The 24,692-nt window shown below is 40.1% G+C and overlaps 4 protein-coding genes across 5 annotated transcripts; 3 read left to right on the top strand and 1 right to left on the bottom strand.

Annotated features, from left to right (window-relative positions):
• The first annotated feature begins 660 nt into the window (after positions 1–660).
• On the top strand, positions 661–3,531 carry LOC140365495 (DEP domain-containing mTOR-interacting protein). The gene is made up of 9 exons (XM_072451954.1): positions 661–775; positions 845–1,023; positions 1,637–1,760; positions 1,896–2,074; positions 2,217–2,423; positions 2,495–2,614; positions 2,697–2,767; positions 3,164–3,268; positions 3,352–3,531. The coding sequence occupies exons 1-9, from the start codon at positions 693–695 to the stop codon at positions 3,478–3,480; spliced, it is 1,197 nt and encodes a 398-aa protein (XP_072308055.1). The 5' UTR covers positions 661–692; the 3' UTR covers positions 3,481–3,531.
• A 129-nt stretch (positions 3,532–3,660) lies between these two features.
• On the top strand, positions 3,661–7,684 carry adnpa (activity-dependent neuroprotector homeobox a). Its single transcript, XM_072451950.1, has 5 exons — positions 3,661–4,016; positions 4,334–4,442; positions 4,533–4,625; positions 4,704–6,867; positions 6,988–7,684. The coding sequence occupies exons 2-5, from the start codon at positions 4,335–4,337 to the stop codon at positions 7,323–7,325; spliced, it is 2,703 nt and encodes a 900-aa protein (XP_072308051.1). The 5' UTR covers positions 3,661–4,016; position 4,334; the 3' UTR covers positions 7,326–7,684.
• Positions 7,685–8,004: 320 nt separating this feature from the next.
• On the top strand, positions 8,005–10,825 carry LOC140365492 (bcl-2-like protein 1). Of its 2 annotated transcripts, none has more exons than XM_072451948.1 (3): positions 8,005–8,161; positions 8,969–9,552; positions 10,200–10,825. In XM_072451948.1, exons 2-3 carry the CDS (start codon positions 9,064–9,066, stop codon positions 10,338–10,340), a joined length of 630 nt encoding a protein of 209 aa, XP_072308049.1. In that variant the 5' UTR covers positions 8,005–8,161; positions 8,969–9,063; the 3' UTR covers positions 10,341–10,825. The 2 variants fall into 2 exon arrangements, with proteins under 2 accessions (XP_072308049.1, XP_072308050.1); XM_072451949.1 differs by having other exon boundaries at positions 8,026–8,083.
• Positions 10,826–16,279: 5,454 nt separating this feature from the next.
• gata1a (GATA binding protein 1a) lies at positions 16,280–19,825 on the bottom strand. Its single transcript, XM_072451947.1, has 6 exons — positions 19,727–19,825; positions 18,598–18,811; positions 17,590–18,048; positions 17,054–17,199; positions 16,718–16,843; positions 16,280–16,635 (listed from the first exon to the last, which is right to left on the bottom strand). The coding sequence occupies exons 2-6, from the start codon at positions 18,800–18,802 to the stop codon at positions 16,369–16,371; spliced, it is 1,203 nt and encodes a 400-aa protein (XP_072308048.1). The 5' UTR covers positions 18,803–18,811; positions 19,727–19,825; the 3' UTR covers positions 16,280–16,368.
• Between the last annotated feature and the right edge of the window lie 4,867 nt (positions 19,826–24,692).

Here is a 24,692-nt window from a genome sequence, read left to right as displayed (position 1 = left end):
AAAGGAAAAGGTCCAATCAGTGGAAAAGACACACAATCATATGAACACAGGAGAATAAAATAAAAAGTTTGCATAAAAAGCTTTGTGGCATTTCTTATATACCTGAGTAAACTCGCAGATTTAAATTATTAGAGGGTCAAACAGGGGGAAATCATATTGTCTTGGTCTGATGAAAAAGGAAACTTGTTTGAATAAGGGCTGACATCTCGAAACAGCAGAAGATCCAACCAAAGATATAAGTGTAAATGCACTGATGGCACTATAATGATCATGCAAAGAGTGTGCAAACAATTTAGACACATCTGATCTGCTGCTGTTCACTTAAAAGACAGCGACGAGAGCTCTTTGGGGGACGACAATGAGCCTTGTGCAATGCTGCCATCTGCTGGTAGATAGAACTAAAGATTTCTGCAGTGTGAGAACATCAATACAATGTAGCAAGACAATTACTAGTTTTAATCTCCAGAAATGCATGTAGCTCTCATAATAATTCAGAAGCAAGGACATAAATACAACCAAGGTAGCAGAGATGGGAGAGAGCACTTTTCATAAAATATGCTCCCTGTCGCATCGCTTTTTGTATATACAACATTCTTCCCACATGGCACTTGAGCTGTTGAGTTGTTATGTCAACACAAAGGTTTGAAATTCAGTGTTAGCTCCACTTATAATTCGGTCCATAGGAAACAAACATGGAGCGAACAAGTAGCGTTAGGAAGAAAATCTGGGCTCGACAGCATAAGTCAGAGGTTATGATTGCTGGAGAACAATTTAGGTAAGTTCATTATTCTGTTCAAAGCATGTTATACATTGTTGTTTTTTTGCTTATTTGTCTTTCGGCCAGACTTAAACTTCATGATGGAAAGCTGATCAAGGAGCGGCGGTATCACCTGAGAACTTACCCCAACTGTTTGGTGGGACAGGAGCTAATAGATTGGTTGGTTAGCCATAAAGAGGCTCCAGACAGGACAACAGCAGTGTGCCTTATGCAACATCTTATGGATCATGACATTGTGCACCATGGTATGGCAAAAAAACATCAATAGCAATTCATCACATAGTCTGCAATGGTTAAGGTAGTATTAATGTAATATGACAAAATATCCTCCTTGTGGTCAGCTAGTTCTAAAATTAAGATTAATAAATGTTCAGAAATGTGTTCAATTTTAGATTTCCCTTTTAATGCGCTTGGCCATTCTAAAAATGTGTACTCCTTTTAGGGGCAGCGACTGTGTTTTTAGAGCTCCACTATGACAGTTTAGACTTTATGAATCACTAAAATGTAGTATATGTCTGTACTATACAATACATTTTAGTGATTCACTTTGATCGCAACTAAATTATATATATATAATTTTGTTAAATTATTATTTGTCAATTGCGATCAAATTGCATTTTTTGATAGAATGGCGCTTATTGATGACATAAAGAACAGTTGTTTTAAAATGTTTTCTTCTTCAGAAAAATGCCATTTCACTGATGTCAAACTATGATAAATATTTACCACTTGGACTATACTACCAAATAGTAATAATTAGACCATATTCTAACCTATGCTATCTATTGAATCAAGGCTTTATTAAAAACAATTGCCAATCACACATGTTTTTTTTTCTTCCATGTATTTCTTTCACAGTGTGTGATAAGTATTTAGTATTTAAAGATGCAAAACGACTCTATCGATTCCGTAAAGATGATGGTACATTTCCCTTCAACACTGAAGTGAAAATCTTCATGAGAGGACAACAATTGTATGAACAGTAAGACTAAATGTTTCTGAAACTATAATCCTCCAAAGTGGGTTGATACAGACTGTTCTAGTTCATGATAAAAAAACAACTTATTATATAAAGCAGAGATGCATCTAATCAATATTTTGGTGTCCATCTCATAAGGCTTATCGGAGACAAGAATTCAATCTTGCAGCTAAGAGAAGAGCATGGTGTAACTTATCAGCGAGCATTTCCAGGATGTCAGCTGATAGACTGGATCATTCAAAATGGGGAGGCAGAGAGTCGGAGTCATGGGCTGGAACTCTGCCGGGCATTACAGGAGCATGGTATTATTCAACATGGTGAGAGAACTCCTTATTTCCACTTTGAGCTTGTGCTACTATGGGTAGACTGGCTGCCATCGGTTACGTCTGGTGGTTTGTCAGTTAACACAGAGATGGGAAAAAAAGACTGAACTTCAATTTATTTTTATCTCCCATCTAGTGTCAAAAAAACATAATTTCTTTGACAGTGGACTGCTTTATCAGTTCTGCATAAATTTTCGCCGGCGCCGCAGACTATCTGAACTATTAAATGACACTGACAATGAAGAAGGAGGAATGGTTTCTAGAGAAGAAAACCACCATCAAGAGAGCCCATTTCTTGGCTGTAAAAACTCCCCTCACAATGAACACAGTGGCTTCCAGTCTGGTACAGTACCATAATACTATCTGTAGTAAACTCTTATAAACAATAACCAACCTGTTTCTGTGCAATTGCAGATATGAAGTCAGTCACTAGTGGTCGCAGAGGCAGCTTGAACTCCCATAAGATCCGTTCAGATCTTCATTCTTTCACACCACTCTCTCCCATCTCTACGGTCCAGTGTAACCCTAAATCAGGCAAGAGTGTTAAAGTACTGACTGAATGTTACAATGCAAACTCCCAAAACATCTAAAACAAATACACATTGCATTGCTTTAGTGCTTACTCGAAATTTCACATGTGAGGAGTTATTGGCACCTGGTGCACCATTCATCAAGAAGGTGTTGACGGTTAGTAAAATGATTGATTTTTGGTTCAAGAGAAACAATAATAAATATGTAAATTTGACACACACAAAAAAAGTCAGGATCCCTAGATGTAGTTGTTCAAAGGAATAGTTGCGTAATAGTTATGCATCTTTCAGTGAGGTGAACTCATTTAAAAATCTGCCAATGTATTATTATTTTTAATCAATTTGCTAAAATACCTTTAAAATTATCTCACACCTCTGTGATGCGATCAGCCCAATAAAAACTACTGTTAGGCCATAGAAGTTTACTATTTATAATTACAAGGCAATAATCGGATCATATACTTATTTGTTATTTGTTTCACTACCTGGGCAACAGTACAGCAAGTGTGATTAATATGTGATTAATATGAGGACTTTCTCACCACACTTGCAGGTTATTGGTGATGCTCTGGGCTGGGGCTTTGTTGTCAGAGGCACTGCTCCTTGCTATGTCCAAGCTGTGGATCCAGGAAGTCCAGCTGCAGCTGCAGGGATCAAGGTAGAATAAGATTATTACTGGCCCAGAATAAATATATCTCAGCCTGTACTGGGTGTCTGGTAACTCACATTGCTATTGTTTAGGTGCGCCAGTTTGTGTGCCAGGTTAATGGACAGTTTGTTCTGTACATGGACTACAGAACAGTTACAAGGCTGGTGATGACAGGAAATCGCACCGTTGTTGTAGAAGTTATGGAACCTCTAGAATATTAGAACATTACTGTAAAATAGTCTAAGAGCAACATAATAAACCATTAAAATATGTTTGTTGTTTCTCTTCATGAACACACACTTAATCTAAAAAAAATGTCATAATAGACATAATAAGCCATTCATACACACTACATCACACTATCTTCTATTACGGTCCAGTCCTCAACATCTGCAACTTCCGTTTTTTAAGCGACGCCATTTTGAAGTAAAATTGGCTCCAGTCTTCAGCACATACAGCGGGAGCTCGTGGGCCTGGGGCCCAAGAAGAAAATACTGACACCTCCCAAACCACTGATGGTTTGTACTTCGCAAACACGGATATCTGGACAACACAGAACTTCAGTTTATATCTAGATTGTGCGATAACGAATACATTCGCTGATGTTACAGCTAACTAGCTTGTTTGCTAATGCTAGCTGAGCATCAGGATCAGAACCGGCTTGAGATCAACGCCGCACCTCCAGCTCGGTTACTTCCTTTGTTAGTAGTTCGTTCAAAGGGGATCAAGGGTGAAGATCAGCTGCACCGTAAGGTAACTGTGCGTTATTGATAATTTCTTCGATAATATGATCGCTATCCGTGTGCTAGGAGTTGTGCCTTTATAACACACACTGGTGTAGCATGGGAGATATCTGGAATGTTAGCTCTTTGCTCATGTGGAAAGCTAGCCTAGCACACCCTATCCATCTAATGGCACCCGCGTTATATCAAAACAATTCATAATGTGGATGTGATGATGCATAACTCTGTGGTATTTTATGCGGAGTGAGTTCATAGTTATGTAAGATTTCAGAACAGAGACTAGACATTTTTAGGATGCTACAACTTAAGCCTTTTTCTTTTCTATAGGAACTATGTATCAACTACCAGTAAATAACCTCGCCAGAATCCGGAGGGCCAGGAAACAAGTGAAAAAATCTCTTGGAGATATTGGCCTTGAGCTTTGTAAAGAGGCTGTTGAGGTGAGTGTTATGTAGTTATATCAGCATTAAGTTTGACAGTTTTGGTGGGAAAAAAAAACTTTAATATCAGGTGTTAATGCTTTTCAACAGGATTTCAAGGATTTTTGTCCAGATGAGCAGTTTGTACAGGGCACTCTTTGTCTGGATCTTTGTTCGTGGGATCCCTCATACTCTAAAACACAGGTTGTGTGTGTATATGTGTGTAATTTTACATTATTTGATGGTTGTTTAATATTAACATTGATATTGCCTATGTTTCAGGTTTACCGGTCAAAACCATTTTGCTGCTCTGAGTGTTCGTTCTCCTCTAAGTACTACTCAGGCTACAAGAATCATTTTCGCAATGTACACAGAAAAATCTTTGATAGAATACTCCTCAACTGCCCTTATTGTACATTCACTGCAAGCAGGAAGACTATGGAGATTCATATTAGAATATTTCACCAGTCCAGGTTGCCACAAGCTAGTACTGCAAATGCGGTGGTAACACACCAGTATGCCACACCACAGCAGACTGGAATGAGACCAAAAGATTCTTCCTTCCTTGGAAGAGCCAGGCAGGATAGTGTGGAGAAACCTGTGTACTATTGCAAAAAGTGCACATTCCGAGATTCATTGTATAATGTTGTTCGGCGTCACATCTATAGAGAGCATTTTCAACATGTTGTCTCACCATATCTTGCTATGGCCCCAAACCCATCTGTTAAGAATGGTGTTAGCAACACCATTCTTTGTAAACGTTGCCAGTTCTCAACACGCAGTTATGAGGCACTTGTACAGCATGTTGTGGAGTACCATGAACGAATTGGAGCTCAAGTAACTGCCATGGTTGGACATGCCAATATGATGGTCAGCAAGCCTCAAGCATCTCCATTAACTTCACAGAGGGTCCCTGTAATCACAAATAGGCCTTCATCTGGCTCAAGTGATCCTGGAGTGCAGCCAGTGATTGGCTACCTAAAACCAAATGTCTCAAAGACTTACTCCTCCAGTGTATCAATTAAACCACGTAGCATACAAAGCAAAGGCAGTTTGGCTGAAAATAATGTTCCTTTAATTAACACAGCACAAACTCAAAAATGGAAGATATGCACAGTTTGCAATGAGCTCTTTCCTGAAAATCTCTACAGTGCTCACTTCGAGAGTGCTCATAAAGCAAAGAAAGTATGGGCTCTTGCTAAGTATATAATGAAAATCCACAACTTCACCAGCAAATGTTTGCTTTGCAACCGCTATTTACCCAGTGATACACTGCTTAACCATGTGTTGATCCACGGATTGACCTGCCCACAGTGTCACTCAGCTTTCCATAGCGTTGAGAAACTGATTGAGCATGGGACCGTGGCTCATTCAACTCCTTTTGATGGCCCTCCTGGAGCTTCACCGTTGACATTTGATCTTGCTCTCAAACAAGATAAGTCTAGTAATGTGCAGTTGCTTGTACTGACCTTCAATACAAGTGAATCTGTGAATGGCCAAGATGACACTTTGCTAAATAGTCTAGGCTTAGCAAAAACACCTACTTCAAACATCTATGAGAATAAAGGACAGCCATTGACCAAAAATGCGCTCCCATCCATGTCCAGGAAACTTGAAATGGGAAAGACGCTGTGCCCACTGTGTTTTACTATTCTCAAAGGTCCAATATCTGATGCTTTGTCTCTTCATTTAAGGCAGCGTCATCAAGTGCTCCAAACAATGCATCCGGTTGAAAAAAAGTTGACATACAAGTGTATCCATTGCTTAGGAGTATACACCAGTAACATGGTGGCCTCAACAATTACACTTCATCTTGTGCAGTGCCGGGCTGTAGGGAGAAGTCAGGCTGCCCTTGCCCTAAAATCTCCTGTAAATCTTGGGGCTGGATCACTTAAACGGAAGCTTCCAATGCAAGGCGCATCTAACTCCAAGAGGATTAATCTAGGCAGGGACTTTGTCACAAGTGGAAATCAAGGCGAAAGTGTTGAGCTTGTCCTCGATCCTGCCAGTTTTGAGCACAAGACGTATGAAGCCAGAAAAGAGTTCCTGACTGCCTATTTTAACCACCGTCCCTATGTCTCTGCTCAGGAAAAAGAGAAACTCTCAGCTAAGCTGTGGCTGTGGAAAGCTGACATAGCCACCCACTTTGCAGTGAAACAAAGGGTATGTGAAAAACATTGCAAAAATTCAAAGGTATCAGTGTTACTGGGCTTTGACATGAATGCGCTGAAAAATGTAAAGCATAATATGTTTTTTGAAAACCGTGACCCTGAGACTACAACAGTCCAGAGAGGATTTAAGTCCCGTGCTCCCAATCCAGATCAGAGTAACTGTACCTTAAAGCCTGGTGTGTGCGTGGAGACCATATCAATTGACTCAGACAGTGAGACAGAGGTGGACAATGAACCAGCTGAACAAGAAAGTCCTGATCTAGCTGAGCTAGAAAGTCCTGATCTAGCTGAGCTAGAAAGTCCTGATCTAGCTGAGCAAGAAAGTCCTGATCCAGCTGAGCAAGAAAGTCCTGATCCAGCTGAGCAAGAAAGTCCTGATCCTAACGATGGATCAGTAAAAATGGCCGAAACAGAATTAATCAATCAAATAAATTCTGCAGATGTGATGGAAACTGAGCACGAAACCCAAAATGAGACAAACCTGTACGAACAAGAGACCACAGATGAAATGGAAAATCTCACAGACGAGAACTCTGTGTCCACAAAGGAAACTCAAAGTGACACCATTTTATTCAAGCAAGAGAACATCACTGAATATACAGGTGTGGCTACAACGGATGAGCAAGAAAATACAAATGAAATGGTTCAAAGTGAGGAACAGGATAGTGATATAGTAATGGACACAGATGAAGACACATCTGCCGATATAGATCCAAAGCAAACTATGAGTTAGTGACATGGCCCTGGAGAACACAAAGAACCGTCAACAAGAGTGTAAAGGAGTCTCTTCCAGAAAGGAGCGCTGTAAATCCCAACATGCTTACTTAAGAGGGCAGAAAATGGACCGATTTGAAATGATACAAAAAGCAAAGTAGTTGTTTCTGAAATTTTGTAGACTACACGTTTTGACAGTTTCTGCTGTTCATTTTAACTACCAATGCTGTCATTGCTGTATATAATTTGTTTAGCTGTTAGAGCATTAGTTTTTGTTTGTTTTTTAACTTAGGTGGTCACAATCACCTGTTATTGTGCTTTTACATTTATGGTTATAGAATATGTAAACATTTAATAAAGCTTGTTTATTAATATCTGTTTCATTATGTCACTCCTTTTAGACATCATTTCTAATATTTATGTCATAAGCATACAGTGTAAACTTTCCCCCCTATAAAGCTGTTTCCAGGGCACTTAGACTTCTGTTCTAGGCCTGAATCGTATGATAAGGTGCAATGATAGAGAACATATTATTGAAAAGTACATGAATTAAAACGGTAATACAACTTGAATTTGTCTTTGTCTTCCATATTGCTTTCCTCCTAATATGAATTCGAGGGTCCCACTGCTCTAGAGCATCGCGAGCATAACCCGAAAATCTTAAAACACTATTTCCGGTAGTGAAAAGGGTGGGACTTCCGATTGATACAGTAGCGGAATTGGCCAATCGCCAGCGTGCATCACTGCCCAGGCCACGGAGTCTGCAGCTGCAAAAATGTCCGTATTGTGTCTACACTGCCAAATACAGAGGGTAACAAGGATGTAGCTTCACGTCTTAATGAAAGGGAATATCAGGTAGAAGGACCTTAGCCTTGCGCAAAAATCCTCTCCGGAAAGACATTAGTTTTAGCCGCCTTTCGTAAACCAGACCTCAGCTAGTTAGCATATCTAGCTAAATACGACGACTATATTGTTGATTTTAGCATTCAACAATCGTTTATTGGAAGGAAACGTAACAATGTCATGCTTTGTTGACATATTTAACATGATAGTTCTAGCTACAATTCAGCGAAACACCGAGGTTGGTCGATTATTTACACTTGATGAATAAAAGCAATGTCATGTTTTACGACTCTACCAAGGAAATATCTTAGTACTGCCTGTGCATTAAAAAGCGTGAACTAAGAAAAAAAACTACGCTAACATTAGTTTGGCTCTTTCTGATATCAGTAAACTGATAATGCCACTGACTTGTAGGCCTAGCAAGTGTTGGAAGCCGTAAATGCTGGTGATTATGCAGACAATTGTCATTTGAATGGTTCACTTTTGCCAAATTACATCCCAGTTGAAGGTCAGTTCGGTCAGTTCGGTCAGTTGAAGGTCTGTATCTTTGATTTACCATTTTACCAGACTTCACATAAACACGACAAAAGCTGATTGAAATAGAATAACAGTGGCTACAAAGGCGTTAGGTTAAAACATAAAAATACAAGGTAAATACGAGTAGTTTAGTTGAATTGCTTTAATTATTACTAACATAATTACATGTATAACATTTGTTGTAACTATACTTAGATGATAATCTAAGATCTAATCGAGATGTGATGTTATAACTGTATTAATTCAGGATATATCTTGTCTCATGTCTTTGTCTTTCCTCAGGTGCTCCTCGGACGTAGCGGCATACATAGTATAATGACAGGACAAACCATGATGTGCGCCTAGGCTTTGTGTTTGTGATTCCCAGTTTGGAAATAATGTCTCCCAGTAACCGAGAGCTGGTTGAGTTCTTCATACGCTACAAATTGTCACAGAAAAACTACCCAAGCTCACTGCTTATGCCAGACCACGCTAGGGTCCTTAATGGTCTGCTGGCAATCCCAAATGACAACAAACAAACACTGGCCTCATTGCCTCCTGAAGATCATGTAGAAGCTGTTAAGGAAGCTCTTCAGGACTCTGCAAATGAATTTGAAGAGTTGTTCACACAAGCATTCAGCAACCTTTCTTCTCAACTCCACATCACTCCAGATACAGCTTATAACAGCTTTAAAAATGTAATGGACGAGGTGTTCAAAGATGGGGTTAATTGGGGACGGATTGTGGGTCTGTTTGTGTTTGGGGGGGTTTTGTGTGTGGAGTGTGTGGAGAAGAATATGGGTAATCTGGTTCCTCGCATCGCTGACTGGATGACTATCTACCTGGACGAGAATATCGCCTCATGGATTCAAAGCCAGGGGGGCTGGGTGAGTACCTTTTCAACAAGTTCACTGACATTAAGCTCAGCGTATGGCATGGTCACTGGTCACGGGCACTTCATTCTCAATTCTAAATTAAACTGTTCCAGAAAAATTGAATGAATAGGGAAAAAAACTGAAATTTAGATATAATTTGAAACCTTTTGTAATTATCTTGCAAACATTTAGGGGGGAAGCATAATTTTCAACTTGAGCATAAGCATATGAATGAGCCAAGTGTAAATGTCTTTCTTAATTTTTATTGACATATTAGAAGATTGCAAAAATGTTGCGTATGCAAGTGGATTACATTTTAAATCCCTTGATGAGAAAAACATTTTGAGAAAATTGTTATACTGCACCAAATGATTAAACGGATGAAAGCTGATTCAGTAAAAGAATAAGAAAAAATTAGGATATAGATGAGAACATTTCGTAGTTTTCAAGTGTAAACTGACCCAATTACAAAAAATTGAAAGCCTGTGTTTGGCTTTAAATGCATTAAATGGATTGATATCCTATTTAGCTATAATATGGAAAGTGCATAACATCGGTTACTCTGGTATTGTGACAAACTCCTCAACTCTATTTTAGTCTTTTGGATTCATAATGTTTTGTTTTTGTTTGTTTCTAATGTGATGTTTTCTGCATTCCAGGGCCGCTTTGCTCACATCTTTGGACAGAATGCAGCAGGAGGGGCCAGAAGATCTCGGGAGACTCTGAAGACATGGCTGCTAGTTGGAGTGGGATTGCTAACTGGAGTGCTGGTTGCTATGCTCATAGCTAAGAAACGGTGAAAGTGCTTCACCAGATTTACTACAGCGCGCCTCAAGTAATGCTTTGCCAATCAATATAAACAATAACCTGTTTAGTTTATGTTTACAAAAACGCTTTGTCTGTGTGTGCACTGACAGGATGTGCACCAGCCAACGTGACATGTAGGAGTGACCATTAATATTGTAGCTTGGTGAGCACCTCTCACCCGCTGTGTTATGTGATTTTTATTTTTTTAATTCACAGCAAAGATATTTGTATGTGACTCTTTAGACTGGAATTTCAGTACACCTAAACCTGATAAGCTAAAAGTGAAAGCTATTTAGCTGATTCCGTGAGACTTGATGATTTAATCTTTGCCGTGTTCTATCCCAGGACCAATACTAGACGCTCATAAACTGACGGTGTCTTTTTCCTTTTCACTTGTACAGAACTGAAGTTTCTTTTTCTTTTTGGCTGCACTGGAGTTTCAGGCATGCTTCAAAAAAAATAAATCTATTTATGTTTTTTTATGCGTCTACTTTTTTACTGTTAAGATCAGAACTCTCGTAGTTTTGTGTGAAATTTGCATTTTTCCAAGTTTAAGATATGGGAAACATGCTGATTTTTAAATAATGTAATTGTAAGTTTTTGCTGCAAATAAGTATTTTATCACCTGAGAAAATCAATGTTGATATTTGGAACATAGGCTTTTGTCTACAATTACAGCGGTCAAACGTTTCCTGTTCTTGACCAGAATTGCACACGCTGCAGCTGGGATTTTGGCCCACTCCTCCACCCAGATTTTCTCCTGATCTGTCAGGTTTCAGAGCTGTCGCTGGGTGACACGGAGCTTCAGCTCCCGCCAATTATTTTCTATTGGGATTAGGTCTGGAGACTGGCTCGACCACTCAAGACCCTTGATATACTTCTTATGGAGTCACTCCTTGGTTCTCTTGGCTGTGTGCTTTGGGTCAGTGTCATGTTGGAAGACCCTGTCACGACCCATCTTCAATGCTTTGAGGGAAGGAGTTTGTCGCTCAAAATCTTGCAATACATGGCCCCATTCAAAACGGAAAAGCTCCCCTAAATCATGATGTTTCCACCCCTCTGCTTCACAGTGTTCTTGGGATGGTACTCAGCCTTCCATGCACGAGGCAAGTGGAGTTTATACCAATAAGTTCCCCCATGTCTCCTCTGGATCATCCTACTTAGGCCTTGCCCATGGTAGTAGTTGGAGTCTGACTTGTGGGGTGGACATGTGTCTTTATCCAGCTAACAAGCTCAAACAGGTGCTACTTATTTAGATCAATAAATGGAGAAGAGGTGGACTTTTTACAGGCAGACTAACAAGTCTTTGAGAGCCACAATTCTTGCTGATTGGCTGGTGTTCAAATACTTATCTCCAGCAATAACATACAAATAAATTGTTTAAAAATACAATAGATTTCCAGATTTTTAGATTCTGTCTCTCACGTTGGAAATGCACCTATGATGAAAATATCAGACCTCTCCATAATGTCTAAGAGGGAGAACTTACTTTCCTCACTGTATACCTCTGAGGGGTCCGCAATCTGCTTGTCTCTATGGAAATCTTAGTACTTGACTGTAAACGTCACATTAGTTTAAAGGTGGCACTAAACTCATTACAATTACAGGTGTTTTTATTGCTCATAAATATACCTTGAAAAACGTGTGGTCTTGCTGGGACAGGGGTTGATGCCAGTCATCCATGAAAGTGAAAACGGTCTTGTAAATATATTTAGCCAGTGACCCATTAGTCAATAGCAAGAGAGTTTTGTCCAAATAGTGAGTAGTACTAAAAAGGAATAGGAATATCAAGTAGTCGTTCTCCTGCACTGCTTTGTTCTTTCCACTAGAGGGTGGCATTGAGCCATTGATTTAGTCTAACGTACACGGGCTTTGTGTAAATGCCGAGTTGTGTAATTTAGGCTTTGCTTAACATCGACAGGCCTATTATTGTTTTCAACAATAATAGAGCAGAGAGAAGGTTCATGTGACACTATCATAGCTGAGGACTGCAGTTTCTTAAGTACAATTTGCCTTTAACTGTTGGATTTAAGATTGTAATTACATGGGCCGATCCACATGAATGAAGTCAACATCTTCTCTAAATTCGCCTAAATTCAACCTCAAAGACATGATTGTTTACTGTGAATTTAACTTTAAGCCATATTATAAATATGACAAGTTTGTGGACTTTATCCCTAAAATTGTTGATTCGGTTCAATATTTGTGGATCATAAATTTCAATATTCACCCATAGAGTTAGATTGAGTCATGCAGTCAATGAGAGTAAAGGGCTGTCATCTTCAGCAGGGAGGGCTTCAGCGGCGAGGGCTTCAGCGGGGAGGGCTTCAGCAGGGAGGGCTTCAGCGGGGCTTCAGCAGGGCTTCAGCAGGGAGGGCTTCAGCAGGCTTCAGCAGGGAGGGTGAAGTGTATTAAAACTAGGTCCATGCAAAGTTAGGCCTCATTCTGAGACTGGCTTTTAGGAATATGTGTGTTTCTACCAAAATGTCTATTCCACGGAATGTAAGGGGCCCACATCTGGTTAACTACCGAATGGGAGATGTCTCCATTGGCTGCGGGGCCTTGAGATGCCTCGTATACAGCTGTGTTTTCTCATGATCTCATTTCTGTAAGTTCTCCAGTTTAGAGAGGAGGGCTTTTCGGTCCTCATCCTACCCAAATATGGATATTCTTTACATCTGATCTCTTATTGGCTAACCGGCCTTTACATGTGTGATATCATACCTGTCAGATATTGTTTATCGGTCTTTGTGCGTTTTCAGTATATAAAGGCGAGGTACGCCCAGAGACGTGGTTCGTCTTCCTGATCACCAGCGGACCCAGGGCGCTGTTTTCTGCTGTCCTGTATTTGACACTGCTTTCTCTGTAAATAAACTACCTTGAAAAGTTGCAGAGCTTTGTCAGCGTGAATCCTTTGTCTACACCCTACGCCCCAAACGAGCATTGATCCACCCACCACAAGGGCTTCAGCAGGGCTTCAGCAGGGAGGGCTTCAGCAGGCTTCAGCAGGGCTTCAGCAGGGAGGGCTTCAGCAGGCTTCAGCAGGGAGGGCTTCAGCAGGCTTCAGCAGGGAGGGCCTCAGCAGGCTTCAGCAGGGCTTCAGCAGGGAGGGCTTCAGCAGGCTTCAGCAGGGCTTCAGCAGGGAGGGCTTCAGCAGGCTTCAGCAGGGAGGGCTTCAGCAGGCTTCAGCAGGGAGGGCCTCAGCAGGCTTCAGCAGGGCTTCAGCAGGGAGGGCTTCAGCAGGCTTCAGCAGGGCTTCAGCAGGGAGGGCTTCAGCAGGCTTCAGCAGGGAGGGCTTCAGCAGGCTTCAGCAGGGAGGGCCTCAGCAGGGAGGGCTTCAGCAGGCTTCAGCAGGGAGGGCTTCAGCAGGGAGGGCTTCAGCAGGCTTCAGCAGGGAGGGCTTCAGCAGGGAGGGCTTCAGCTGGCTTCAGCAGGGAGGGCTTCAGCAGGGAGGGCTTCAGCAGGGAGGGCTTCAGCAGGCTTCAGCAGGGAGGGCTTCAGCAGGGAGGGCTTCAGCAGGGAGGGTTTCAGCAGGCTTCAGCAGGGCTTCAGCAGGGCTTCTCAACATGTTGCACTTGTTTGTTGCTGTGAAAAGTCCCTGACATGTGCATTTGACCAGGCTGTGTGATTGACTCAGCAGTGAGCAAATAATGAATATTGGAGCGAGCAAAAGACAAAGAGAAAAGAGACACAAACACATACACACAGACACGCACATACACACACATACACACAGACACACACGCACATACACACACACACATACACGCACACACACACACACACACACAGACACAGACACACACACCTCACACACACACACACACACACACACACACAGACACAGACACACACACCTCACACACACACACACACACACACACACAGACACAGACACAGACACACACACCTCACACACACACACTCACACACACACACACACACACAGACACAGACACACACACCTCACACACACACACTCACACACATAGAGAGAGAGAAGACAAAGAGGGCGGGAGAGAGAGATACAGCCTCAGCCAATGCATATTTAAATCCGTTTTACTTTTTTTGGTAACAAAGTGTTTATTCCCTGGCTTTGTTATTTTACACAGTACTACTTCCTGACCTTCACGTATCTATGATATAATTATAATCTGCCCTTTGAGGAATGCAGTTAATGGGGGAAGAAAATGAATGAAAAAATGGTTAACTGCAAACTCCTGCTGCTGCAGCCTAACTGCCAGCACTTGGCAGCGCGATGCCAAAATAAAAGCTCCCATGGCCTCACTGATAAACATATCAGTTCTTTACACTCCAAGTACCCCCCACCCCCCACCCCAAACCAGAGACACAAACGACAGTGCACACACTGTCTTTGACACATTTTGCATGTTGTCTAATATCCTACTTTTTATATTTTGGCCAGTGAAAATACTTCATATTGCATAGGTGTGTATACAGAAATATTTGTCTTAAGTTTCATTCATATAACAAACAACAAAGTAACAAATATGTAACCTTCTTTTGGCCTGTCTTTTTTCTGTCCTGCTTTGACAAAAACACGTAATTTTGGATGTAACTCTTTTAATTATTTTAAAAGAGTTACATCAGTTACAATTCTTATCCGCATAATATAACACATCTCCTGCACATTCACATCATATAGCCATGTTGAAAGATATATTACATGAACTGATACGTCTTTACTGTTTGTATACAACCTAAATGTCCCAGCATATTTCTTTTAGATTTTCACACACTGCAGGGCATCATAGCCTATTCAAAGGTTTTTTTGAGACTTTAATAATGTATTATATGTATAATAAGTATTTCTTTTGACCTGTAGCTTAAATCCTAAACATCTGTTATTTGTTCAGGATTGATCAATTTAACTGGAGCATGAATTACATTTTATTTATTTAAAGTAGACATAATTATGTAAACTTTGTAACTTATATGTTCTTATCTCCATGTCAACACCTTTATTAACTGTCTTTGACACGTGGGACTAAATGTTCATGCTATTCTCAAATGTATTAAAGAAAATTGTTTTTTTTTTTTTTTGTTGCAATTCAGGGCTTTTTGTTTAAAATACAAAGAAATTAAAACAACTTAATTCTAAAATGTATACTTTACAAGACATCTTTGTGCACGGTTGAGCTGAATTTTGGAGGAAGGAAAACATTATTTAGAAAACCATTTAAAGAGATAACGCAACGAATGAAGGTCAAGCACTCATTTTATCATTTTATGTAATTTGATCTCAGTTACTATTGGAATGCCATGTTTTACAACTCATTTTATGTTTTAAATATACTACATTCAGAACATTTCAACAACATTTATAATAATGATTTGTCCATCACACATGTTTCAAATATTTTGTTTTGGTTATTCTATTTTAAATAACAGCTTGAATGCAGAATAGGGTTTTACATTGTTCAGTCCGATGTATTTAAGTATTATTAGTTATTTCAAAATGTTTTGCGGAATACAGAATTTGCCTGTGGGCACTGAACACTGTCAGTGAAGCCTACAGAAAGAGCTCATTAAGAGACGTGAGCACAAAAGTCTAGCAGGATTATACAACTGTGGCTCTCAATTTATTTAGTTTTTTGTGGTGTCTAAAATCGACGGTTAACTATTCAAATGAAAGCCAAAACAAACCAACAGAATACAGCTGGATTACAAAACATACCCCGCTGTAATATAAACTACATATAGTCAAACTACTGCCTCGTCAGTGTCAGTTCTGGGGAAACCGGGTCATTTATGTCCCACTGTGACATGACACCTGCATGAGAAAACGCTGAAATGGCAAGGACAGAAAAAAACCATTCAAACCTTTTATTGGGCATTAAATAATAGTAATTATAAATAGAAGAGGCAAAACACATGCAAATAAAAGGAAAAATCATAGAAGGAAAACAAATGCATAAGTGTCCTCAGACCGAAAAGCCAGGGTCTCCTGACAATCCAAAAGAGTGCAGAGTTAGAGCTTGCAGCAGACTGAAGTGAGTGTCACACAAGTGTGGGCACCATGCCTGAGCTGAAATGGTGAGTGTATGGCAGGGCAGGTGTGGCTGACATGAGGTGTGGTGAGTGGCTGTATGTTAGCAGAGTCCCAGGAGCTAGAGAGAAGGGCCCACTCTCCTCCAAATGAGACATATGTGGAATCTCTGAATATGACTCCATCATGGCTGTTTTCTTACTCTTCTTGTTCTTGCTGGACACTTTCCTGTTCCGTGTTTGAATGCCATCTTTTTTCATGGTCAGGGGGCGGTTGACCTGAGCACATATATCAGAGTTTGTTTTACACAAATAGAAAAATTGACATAGTTTTATCAATTTACACACACAGACCACGTACATTGTGCAATTTAAAGTAGAGTCCACAGGCGTTGCACACGGGTTCACCATTCGCATTCCGCCTCCACAGTGTGGTGGTGCTGGTGTGGCAGTTGGCACAAAGAGTTCCTGCTCGCTTGCTCACAATCTGAACAAACACACATACACAACATGAATTGTTTTACACATGGACAGATATGATCCATAACTAGAGTGATTAGAGCTAAGAATTGTACATTTGCAGGAGATATTTTTTCTGAGGGTTAAGGAATCCCATTTACAAGAAAACAAACAAAAAACTACTTATTGAAGCTTGAATTTGCTTCATATTTTGTTAATATAATTAGTGTGTTTGTACCAGTCTTTTCTTTGGCCGGATGAGAGGTCTGTTCTGGCCATTCATCTTGTGGTACAGTCCGCAGGCATTGCACAGGTAGTGGCCTGTTCCATCGCGCCGCCACAAAGGCGTGGCTGTGGCCCCACAGTTCACGCATTCTCTGGCCTCTGTAAGGAAGCACATTTATGACTATTATTATTATACATCTTTACAACTGCCCAATCAACAGGCGCATGACCACAGGCAAGTGTCATTTGTGTAATGGAACTTACTGCAGCAAACTATTCTCTTGACACAGCTTGACACTAGTTTGTTCATTCTTGGTAACCAGACAATCATCATTTTATCAACTTGACTGCATTTAAAAAAAAACAACTTTATATAAAAGTCAGAAGATGCAATATGCTTTTAACGGCTGACTTCATATTGTCCTTTGCAAACGGAAATGCAAGAATACTGAGTGTGATGAAGATCATGATAACCTTTTATAAATGTGCAGGTTTTTACCAGAGTTTATTATGCAAAGTAGCTTCTAAAACCAGTGTAATGTTACTTGCCTGGTGTGGTCACCCGAAGCTTGTTGCGCAGTTTTGGTGAGTAGGAGGGATTGATCCAGGCGGGGTTGGTGTACAGGCCTGAGGAGCTGAACTCTTGAGGGGGGGTCATATATGAGCTGTAAGGGTTTAACATGTGGTGTGGTGCTGGAGTGTACACACTGCCGGCTGCAGGGGTCAGGTTCAGGAAACTGCTGGTGACCACAGACCCCCCCAGAGGGCTGGAGCGTTCAGCCTTCAAGGCCTCCTGCAGTCTGGGGCTATCACAGCCCTCCCTGCCCGGGGACGTGCAGTAAGACGAGGGGAGGCCCGGGCTGTACAGGGATACTCCGGGATGTGTTTTAGACAGAGTGTTGCTCCAACTGGAGGAGGGAAGATAGGCCGAGTTCAGGGAATGACTGCTTGGAGCATCCAACAGCTGCAGGTTGGTGAAGAGACCCGGGGAGCTGAACACCTGCCGCACTGTTCACACAGGAAAAGTTGTAATTCAGAGCTACATACAGCACATACACATGGACCTTATTGACCAATTATCTACCATATGAAATAGCATATAGTGCTCACAACTTACACAAAGTCATACTGTGTTTTTTTAATAACAATATAACATTTGTTGGGACAGTGCATATTGTTCAACATTTGTAACAATTACACTACCGTTGTAAATAGCATTTGCCAATTATATTAAGTGTCCCTGAACACATAAGGAAAAACACAGCAGTAAAACACTGGGATAATAGTGCATAGATTAAATGGAATTGAACATGGTGAAATGACTCAGCATAAATGTCATAGTTTTGTGGTTTTAACGTTTATTTCAATTTTCCCCCACAACCTCTATTGGTCTTCACACGCCTTTGACAAAGCAGACAAGCACTACACACATCAGAAAGGCTACAAATCTTTGAACACATAACCGGACCCTCCTGCATAAAAACAAATTAAAACATGTGTAAAGTGTATTTGTTTGTGCTGTGATAACATTTCCTTTAACAAGTGACCAAAACTGACCTGAGTTGTGTCTGTAGGTGGAGGTAGGCCGGGTGGTGCTGTTGAAGAAGGAGGGCAGGATGTAGTCTGTGTCAGAGGCTGAGAAGAAGGACTCACCCTCATCTCCAGGGGGCAGTAGACCCCCCTCTGAGGAGAAACTGGACAGAGGATCTGAGGTGAGCAGGGACGGGCTCTCCCAGTGCGAGTGTTCTGAGGAATCTTCCATCTTGAGTATCTGACAACAGAAATGTATTAATGGACAAATTAGTCACAATGAATAACAAATATTACATTGATAATCAAAAAATATGTTGCTGTGAATGCTAAGGGTAACATTTTTCAGCTCATTCTCTCCACCAAATGTGTACTATTTGTCCATAATTTATTTTGTCTGTTTAGACCTTGAGCCCATTATAGTTTGCATGTCCACTCAGGCCTCAAGACTTTTGACATAGATGTTAGGGACAAGATCACTCAACAACAGGCTTTCTTAAACTTCCTTTTCTAGGATCCTCATTTGACTGTGGCTGAAAGTTAGAACTAAAAATAAAGAGTTCTACAAAGTGAGTGACAGCAGCACAGACCAAACGCTTCATACAGGCCTTTTTTTACACTACACTAGGTGTGCCACTTATGTTATGCAAAGAAGGGCTTTCTTGAAATGAGCATGAGGTGGCCTCTAAATAAACCTACACACACACACACACACACATACACACACACACACACACACTCAAAAAAGAAATACAAACAAATAGAAACATTTTCCAAATTGATATAGCATTTTTACATTGCTTAATTAGGAGGTTGGGATTAATGCTTGAGGTATAAAATGAAATAATTCCAAATCACACATTACTCTGACTCTGAATAAAATAAATACATGAAACAAACATTGTAAATATGGTAAAAAACAATGTAATTTATGTAAATTACACTATAATATCTGGAAACTGAACTGAGCATGAGAAAATCTGCCGAATGGCTAAATATATCTTTTTGAAGCAAAATAATTCTGATGTGATTAAATAAAAATTGCCACAATAACCATTTATGCTTGTGATAAATACAAAAATGCAAATTGTTTCATTTTGTTTTCCACATCTGAAAGTTTATGGGACTAGGTGCAGAGCCAAAGTGGTGCACCTACCTGAAGTCCAGCGGCTGAAGTGTCCTGTGCTCGTTCTGTGAGGCAGGTGGAGGGCAGCTCGCACTTCGTCTGACAGTGATGAGATGATGACTTCAGAAAAAGTCCTCCAACACTCAGTGAGGGTTAGGACTGGAGGGCGGCTACAACGTAGTGAAGGACACACCTCTTTTGTTTGACTTGAAATTGAACTCATTTAGCCATTTTGGTTCTTTCTTGGTTACGTACAATTTCAAATAAAGCTTGGCTTTCTAATAACTGAGCTTCTTATACCTATGAGTAGTACCAATTCATAATCCAAAATGTACCATTTCAACAGATAAAACACCTGAGCTTCATGTACCAATGAGTGAACTTTTAGTTTGCTCTCATTCAATTAATTTGTAGAGCATTGCATTTTGCCCCCTCGATACTTCTATGTTCTACCTGTTGAGGCCTGTCCGGTCCCACAATCAAACCTGGGGATCCTTTGCCACCAGCATGAAAAACATGGTCAGCCTAATCAGTTATCAACTTTCACAAAGATTTGGGCCTGAAGCTCAGATGTGAGTGAGGGGAGAAAGAAACGTAAATGATGATGGACCAATCCTAGATAGGAATTATGGAAAGGAGCCAAAGGGACTTTTGAACAAAGTGACAAGACACAAGCTCTTCTCTCTGTCGGCGACCTAAGTCTTCCTTTTCAGTTTTCAGGAATATCAGCTGTTGGGCACAAGTGTGTAGCCCTTATTTTTCCACTTAACGCAGCAGCAGTTAAACATATTGTTAGTTAAAGCAGACAGAAGAGGATCAGTTAGGACAATGTAAAGGCTAAAAATAAGGACTGTATTTCAGTTACTTTTGCTTATATAAATTGGTCAAATCCAATTGGCCAATACATTGAAATGGCCTTAGATACGTGGATGTTAAAATATTCTACATAGTTTATAGTCTACATTTGGAAACATAAGTCAGTGGCCCGCCCGTGGTGCAGTGGATAAGGGCATTGCACATGTGTGGTTGTGGTTTAGATTTCCAGCCTTGACCGTTTGCCGAATGTCTCTGCTCTCTCTTTACCCATTTCAGGCTGTTCTGTCAAATGAAGCCTTTTGACCAGAAGAAAGGAAAAAAGAGAATTGAAGAGAATTGGTCAAAACATTGTGACTTTTCCTATCAGAGGCCACCACAGTTAATATGTGAAGGGATTTGTACATTCCTTTGACAAATGCTAGTTTTTTTTTGTTTGTTTGTTTTTGTCCCACTTTTCCAGACCCTTAAGTAGAATTACAATTTTGTGCATTTTTCAAAATTGTAAAGCAACTATTACTACTACTGTAGTATTGTAGCCATAGCTGCCCTGGGTCAAACTGATGGAAAGGCTGCCAAGCTGTACCATTGGCCCTTCCGACCACCACCAATGACACTCTCACACAGCACATTGTTACGGGGAAGGTGAAAGAACAGGCACCGCTGCGAGCACGGGTGGAACATGCAGACTTTTGTGGGAGAATGAGTCTCACCACTGCTGCCATGATCATCTGAATCTCCAGGTTTATGACACTTCCAAATTTCAAAATGGGTAAATTACAGTCCAGAAGATAGTAAAGAATACCAGACCTTTGTAAATGTTTTTGAAGCAACCAAATGAATCCAGTACAACATTTCTACAGATAATGTAATTTACTCTGCATGGCCTAATAGAGAAGCCGCTGTCCTCCTGAGCTTACTTTAGATATTCACTGTGTCTGTAGTATGTGTGGAGTGCATGGCAGGGCCGTGGCTGTGCACTGGAGGCTGCTCCACTCAGATAAGACCTTATCAAGATGGAAGCAGGAGGCCAGCCCTGCCGCTCGCTGCCTTCCAAACGTATGGGGTGTCAGGACACTGCAATGGGATTGTGGTGTATATTTATTTGGCTGTGGCAAACTGAACATAACCCCTTGCTGGACTGTTGTGTTGAAGCACTTTGTTGTCAGGCAGTTGGAAGCGACAGTGATGGATGGGGCAATGTTTTGGTACAGCTTCTGAATTCCCAAGAAAATGAGTGCCATAGGCGGGGGCCTTATCTCACACTTGCAGTCCACAGCCACGACAGTGCACTATCACCATGTTCTTCACTCATTTTTGTGTCTTTGTGCAGTTGGCCTACGTGAACACTAAAACATTTGGTTCTCAACTCCCTACAGTATAATACTTTAAGTTCATAATTTCATCATATATGATGTGGGTAATAACAGGTATTAACAATACAAGTGGACGTTTTGTGTGAATTTGCATACAGGCCTGAGTTACATGGCATCTTTGGGTTATTTTGCCATTGATTTGATTATATAACCTCCTTTGGAACCTTAACAGATGCAACAACCCTTCAGTGTTCAGTTTTAATAAAACAGGTTTCCCGATAAGCTTAATTTATTTGCAAATTGGTTTACTAGAAGGAAGAAGGTGGAAACTACATCACATTTAGTTTGATATGCTATTTTTAACCACTACAAGTTATGTGACTTTGCCTGAAACATTTGTACCCGAAAACAAAATTATGTTTGGGTCAAAAAAATATTGTTCTCTTATTCTAATTCTCATTTTCTTCATCCTTTTGTTTACATCCCTGAATAAACACTGATACACCCTTCTTGTCCTTTTTTGCCCCTGGTGAGTGTAAGTAGTGCAACTCCACCTTAAAATTAGGATTTAGCAAGGACTAAATCTGTAACTAAACACGGAAAAGGTTAAACCAGGACTAAAACAGGATACAATACAATCTAAATCAGAATTAAACTGGGCTCAAACTGGGACAAAACCCATACAAGTGACCCTTACTCTCCCCATACTAGCCTTTATAGGTCTGGTTTCCTCTTCAATGCAATGAAATGGAATTATTCATGCATTCATGTGTCGGACAAGAGCAGGGATTTTTCAAATGTGGTATGGGTACTGGACTACCTACTACATAAAAAAGTGCTTTGGTCTTCAAAAATCATGTTTCCAATCACTGGACTGAGGGGCATTTTGTGATGGGCGCTAAATATTTCTCAAAAATTGTCAAAATTGCCATAAGGGGAAGGGATGGTTTGGATCCTTTAGCATATTTAACAACAAATAAACTGAATTAGGCCTTTATATTAGGGAAGACTTCCACTTTAGTTAGAACATGGCTCTACAACATGCAAGTAAAGTAGTATGCTGTCATTTAATGTGACAGTACTTTTTTATAAGCTAAAGAAAGTTTATTTATTTCTTATTTTATTAGAGTTTATTTGTAGAGCACAATTTGTACACAAGGCAATTCAAAGTGCTTCATACAACAGGAGAAAAATGCAATACAATCACAAAGACATGACAGAAATCACAAACAGTTTGAGACCTAAAAGAGACGAGTGCAAAGTAAATCATTTCAATCATATTCACAACAAAAAAGAAAACTGTTTTTAGCTTAGATTTCAAAATTGTCAGAGTAGAAGCCTGTCTCACATCTTCAGGAAGATTTTAACTGCATAAAAATGAAATTCAGATTCCTCATTTTTAGTTCCGACTCTGGGCACAGCAGGAATCAGAATCAGAAAAGGTTTATTGCCGTTGTCAATGAACAGAATTCACAAACATAGGAACTTGTTTTGGTGATTTGGTGCAACATAAAAACAATGATTGATGGTAAAAAGAGAAGCAATTTATCTGCTATGGGATAAAAATAGGCTATAAGATAAAAAATAAGAACAAAAATAGGCTTACTATGTACACAAATTTACTGTTAAATTTACATATGTAGTGCAGAAAGTGAACCGTGCTGTGGATGATTAAATTATGGTTAAAGTGACAGGAGGCCGGTCCCTGAGGTCCTCAGAGTCCGAGATGGTTCAAATGGCACTAACATGTCCGAGATGTACTTGTGCTAGGCCATGGAGAGACTTGTACACAAGCAGAGCTGCTTTAAAGTCTATTCTCTGAGCCACAGGAGCCAGTGCAGAGACCTGAGAACAGGACTAATGTGATCATACTTCCTGGTTCTAGTCAGGACCCGAGCAGCAGCGTTCTGGATGTACTGCAGCTGTTTTACAGCTCGTTTGGAGAGGCCAGTGAGCAGGCCGTTACAGTAGTCTAATCTACTGGAGACAAACGCATGAGTCTCTTCAAATCTGGTTTGGACACTATATTTTTGATTTTGGCAATGTTTTTTAGATTGTAAAAAGGTGCAAAAAAAAGCCACAATACATACACACACACACACACACACACACACACTCGAGACGCACACACGCATGCTCCACACAAAATTGGAAATAAAATTATTTTGGACAGGTAAAGAATTGCCATCCCTACAAAGAAAAACAAAATGTGTAGCCTATTTGTCTTTAAATGTATCAGATATATTATCTCATCAGGAACCACAAACTTAAATTACAAAACATTTTATTTTTACTTCTGTCCATGTCTGAGGACTCAAATAGCCCCAGTTTCATAGAAGAACGTATTGTGTGATTTAGCGGTGCTAAGGACTAATTCATTACATCTTCTGCTACAGTGTTTCCCAACCGGGGGTACGGGGACTCCTGGGGTACACAAGCACTTCGGGGGTCTGTCAGTGAGTTCAAATTTAAAGGAAAGGTGGAATTGAATGATATTTAGAACATTTTACATCTTTAATAACATTTCTATAATAATTATTATAGAATAATAATTAGAATTATGGCATATATAGCCTATTATTAAGTCAAGAAAATATAATATAAACACCAGCAGGCTACAAAATGTGAGACAACCTTTAGGGGAAGACAAAAAAGGTTGCGATTAATAGGGCTATTTATATAAGGCTATTTACTTAAAAAATAGATATTATATGAAATATTAAAATACGATTAATTTACTATAGGCTAAAATGTACAAATAATGTACCCTCCTTGTTAGTATATTTGATAAAATATTTTTTGATTTTAGGCTGCTTTATTTTATTTATGAATATTTTGAGTATAATTTTATTTCATTTTCTCATTTA

The sequence above is a fragment of the Eucyclogobius newberryi genome, unplaced genomic scaffold (assembly GCF_026437365.1).
Source record: "Eucyclogobius newberryi isolate DKJ021-1_F unplaced genomic scaffold, fEucNew1.0.hap1 SCAF_19, whole genome shotgun sequence".
Lineage (NCBI taxonomy): Eukaryota > Metazoa > Chordata > Actinopteri > Gobiiformes > Gobiidae > Eucyclogobius > Eucyclogobius newberryi.
The sequence above is the reverse complement of the archived record's forward strand: the minus strand, read 5'-3'. Positions and strand labels throughout refer to the sequence as shown.

Coding starts and splice junctions, on each gene's coding strand:
- LOC140365495 (XM_072451954.1), top strand. CDS start 693: ATGGAGCGAACAAGTAGCGTTAGGAAGAAAATCTGGGCTCGACAGCAT. Junction 776..844: donor ATTGCTGGAGAACAATTTAG/GTAAGTTCATTA, acceptor TCTTTCGGCCAG/ACTTAAACTTCATGATGGAA. Junction 2,615..2,696: donor CCAGTGTAACCCTAAATCAG/GCAAGAGTGTTA, acceptor GCATTGCTTTAG/TGCTTACTCGAAATTTCACA.
- adnpa (XM_072451950.1), top strand. CDS start 4,335: ATGTATCAACTACCAGTAAATAACCTCGCCAGAATCCGGAGGGCCAGG. Junction 4,626..4,703: donor CCTCATACTCTAAAACACAG/GTTGTGTGTGTA, acceptor CCTATGTTTCAG/GTTTACCGGTCAAAACCATT. Junction 6,868..6,987: donor TGATCTAGCTGAGCTAGAAA/GTCCTGATCTAG, acceptor ACGATGGATCAG/TAAAAATGGCCGAAACAGAA.
- LOC140365492 (XM_072451948.1), top strand. CDS start 9,064: ATGTCTCCCAGTAACCGAGAGCTGGTTGAGTTCTTCATACGCTACAAA. Junction 9,553..10,199: donor TTCAAAGCCAGGGGGGCTGG/GTGAGTACCTTT, acceptor TCTGCATTCCAG/GGCCGCTTTGCTCACATCTT.
- gata1a (XM_072451947.1), bottom strand. CDS start 18,802: ATGGAAGATTCCTCAGAACACTCGCACTGGGAGAGCCCGTCCCTGCTC. Junction 18,049..18,597: donor CACCTACAGACACAACTCAG/GTCAGTTTTGGT, acceptor CTGTGTGAACAG/TGCGGCAGGTGTTCAGCTCC. Junction 16,636..16,717: donor TCTACTTTAAATTGCACAAT/GTACGTGGTCTG, acceptor ATATGTGCTCAG/GTCAACCGCCCCCTGACCAT.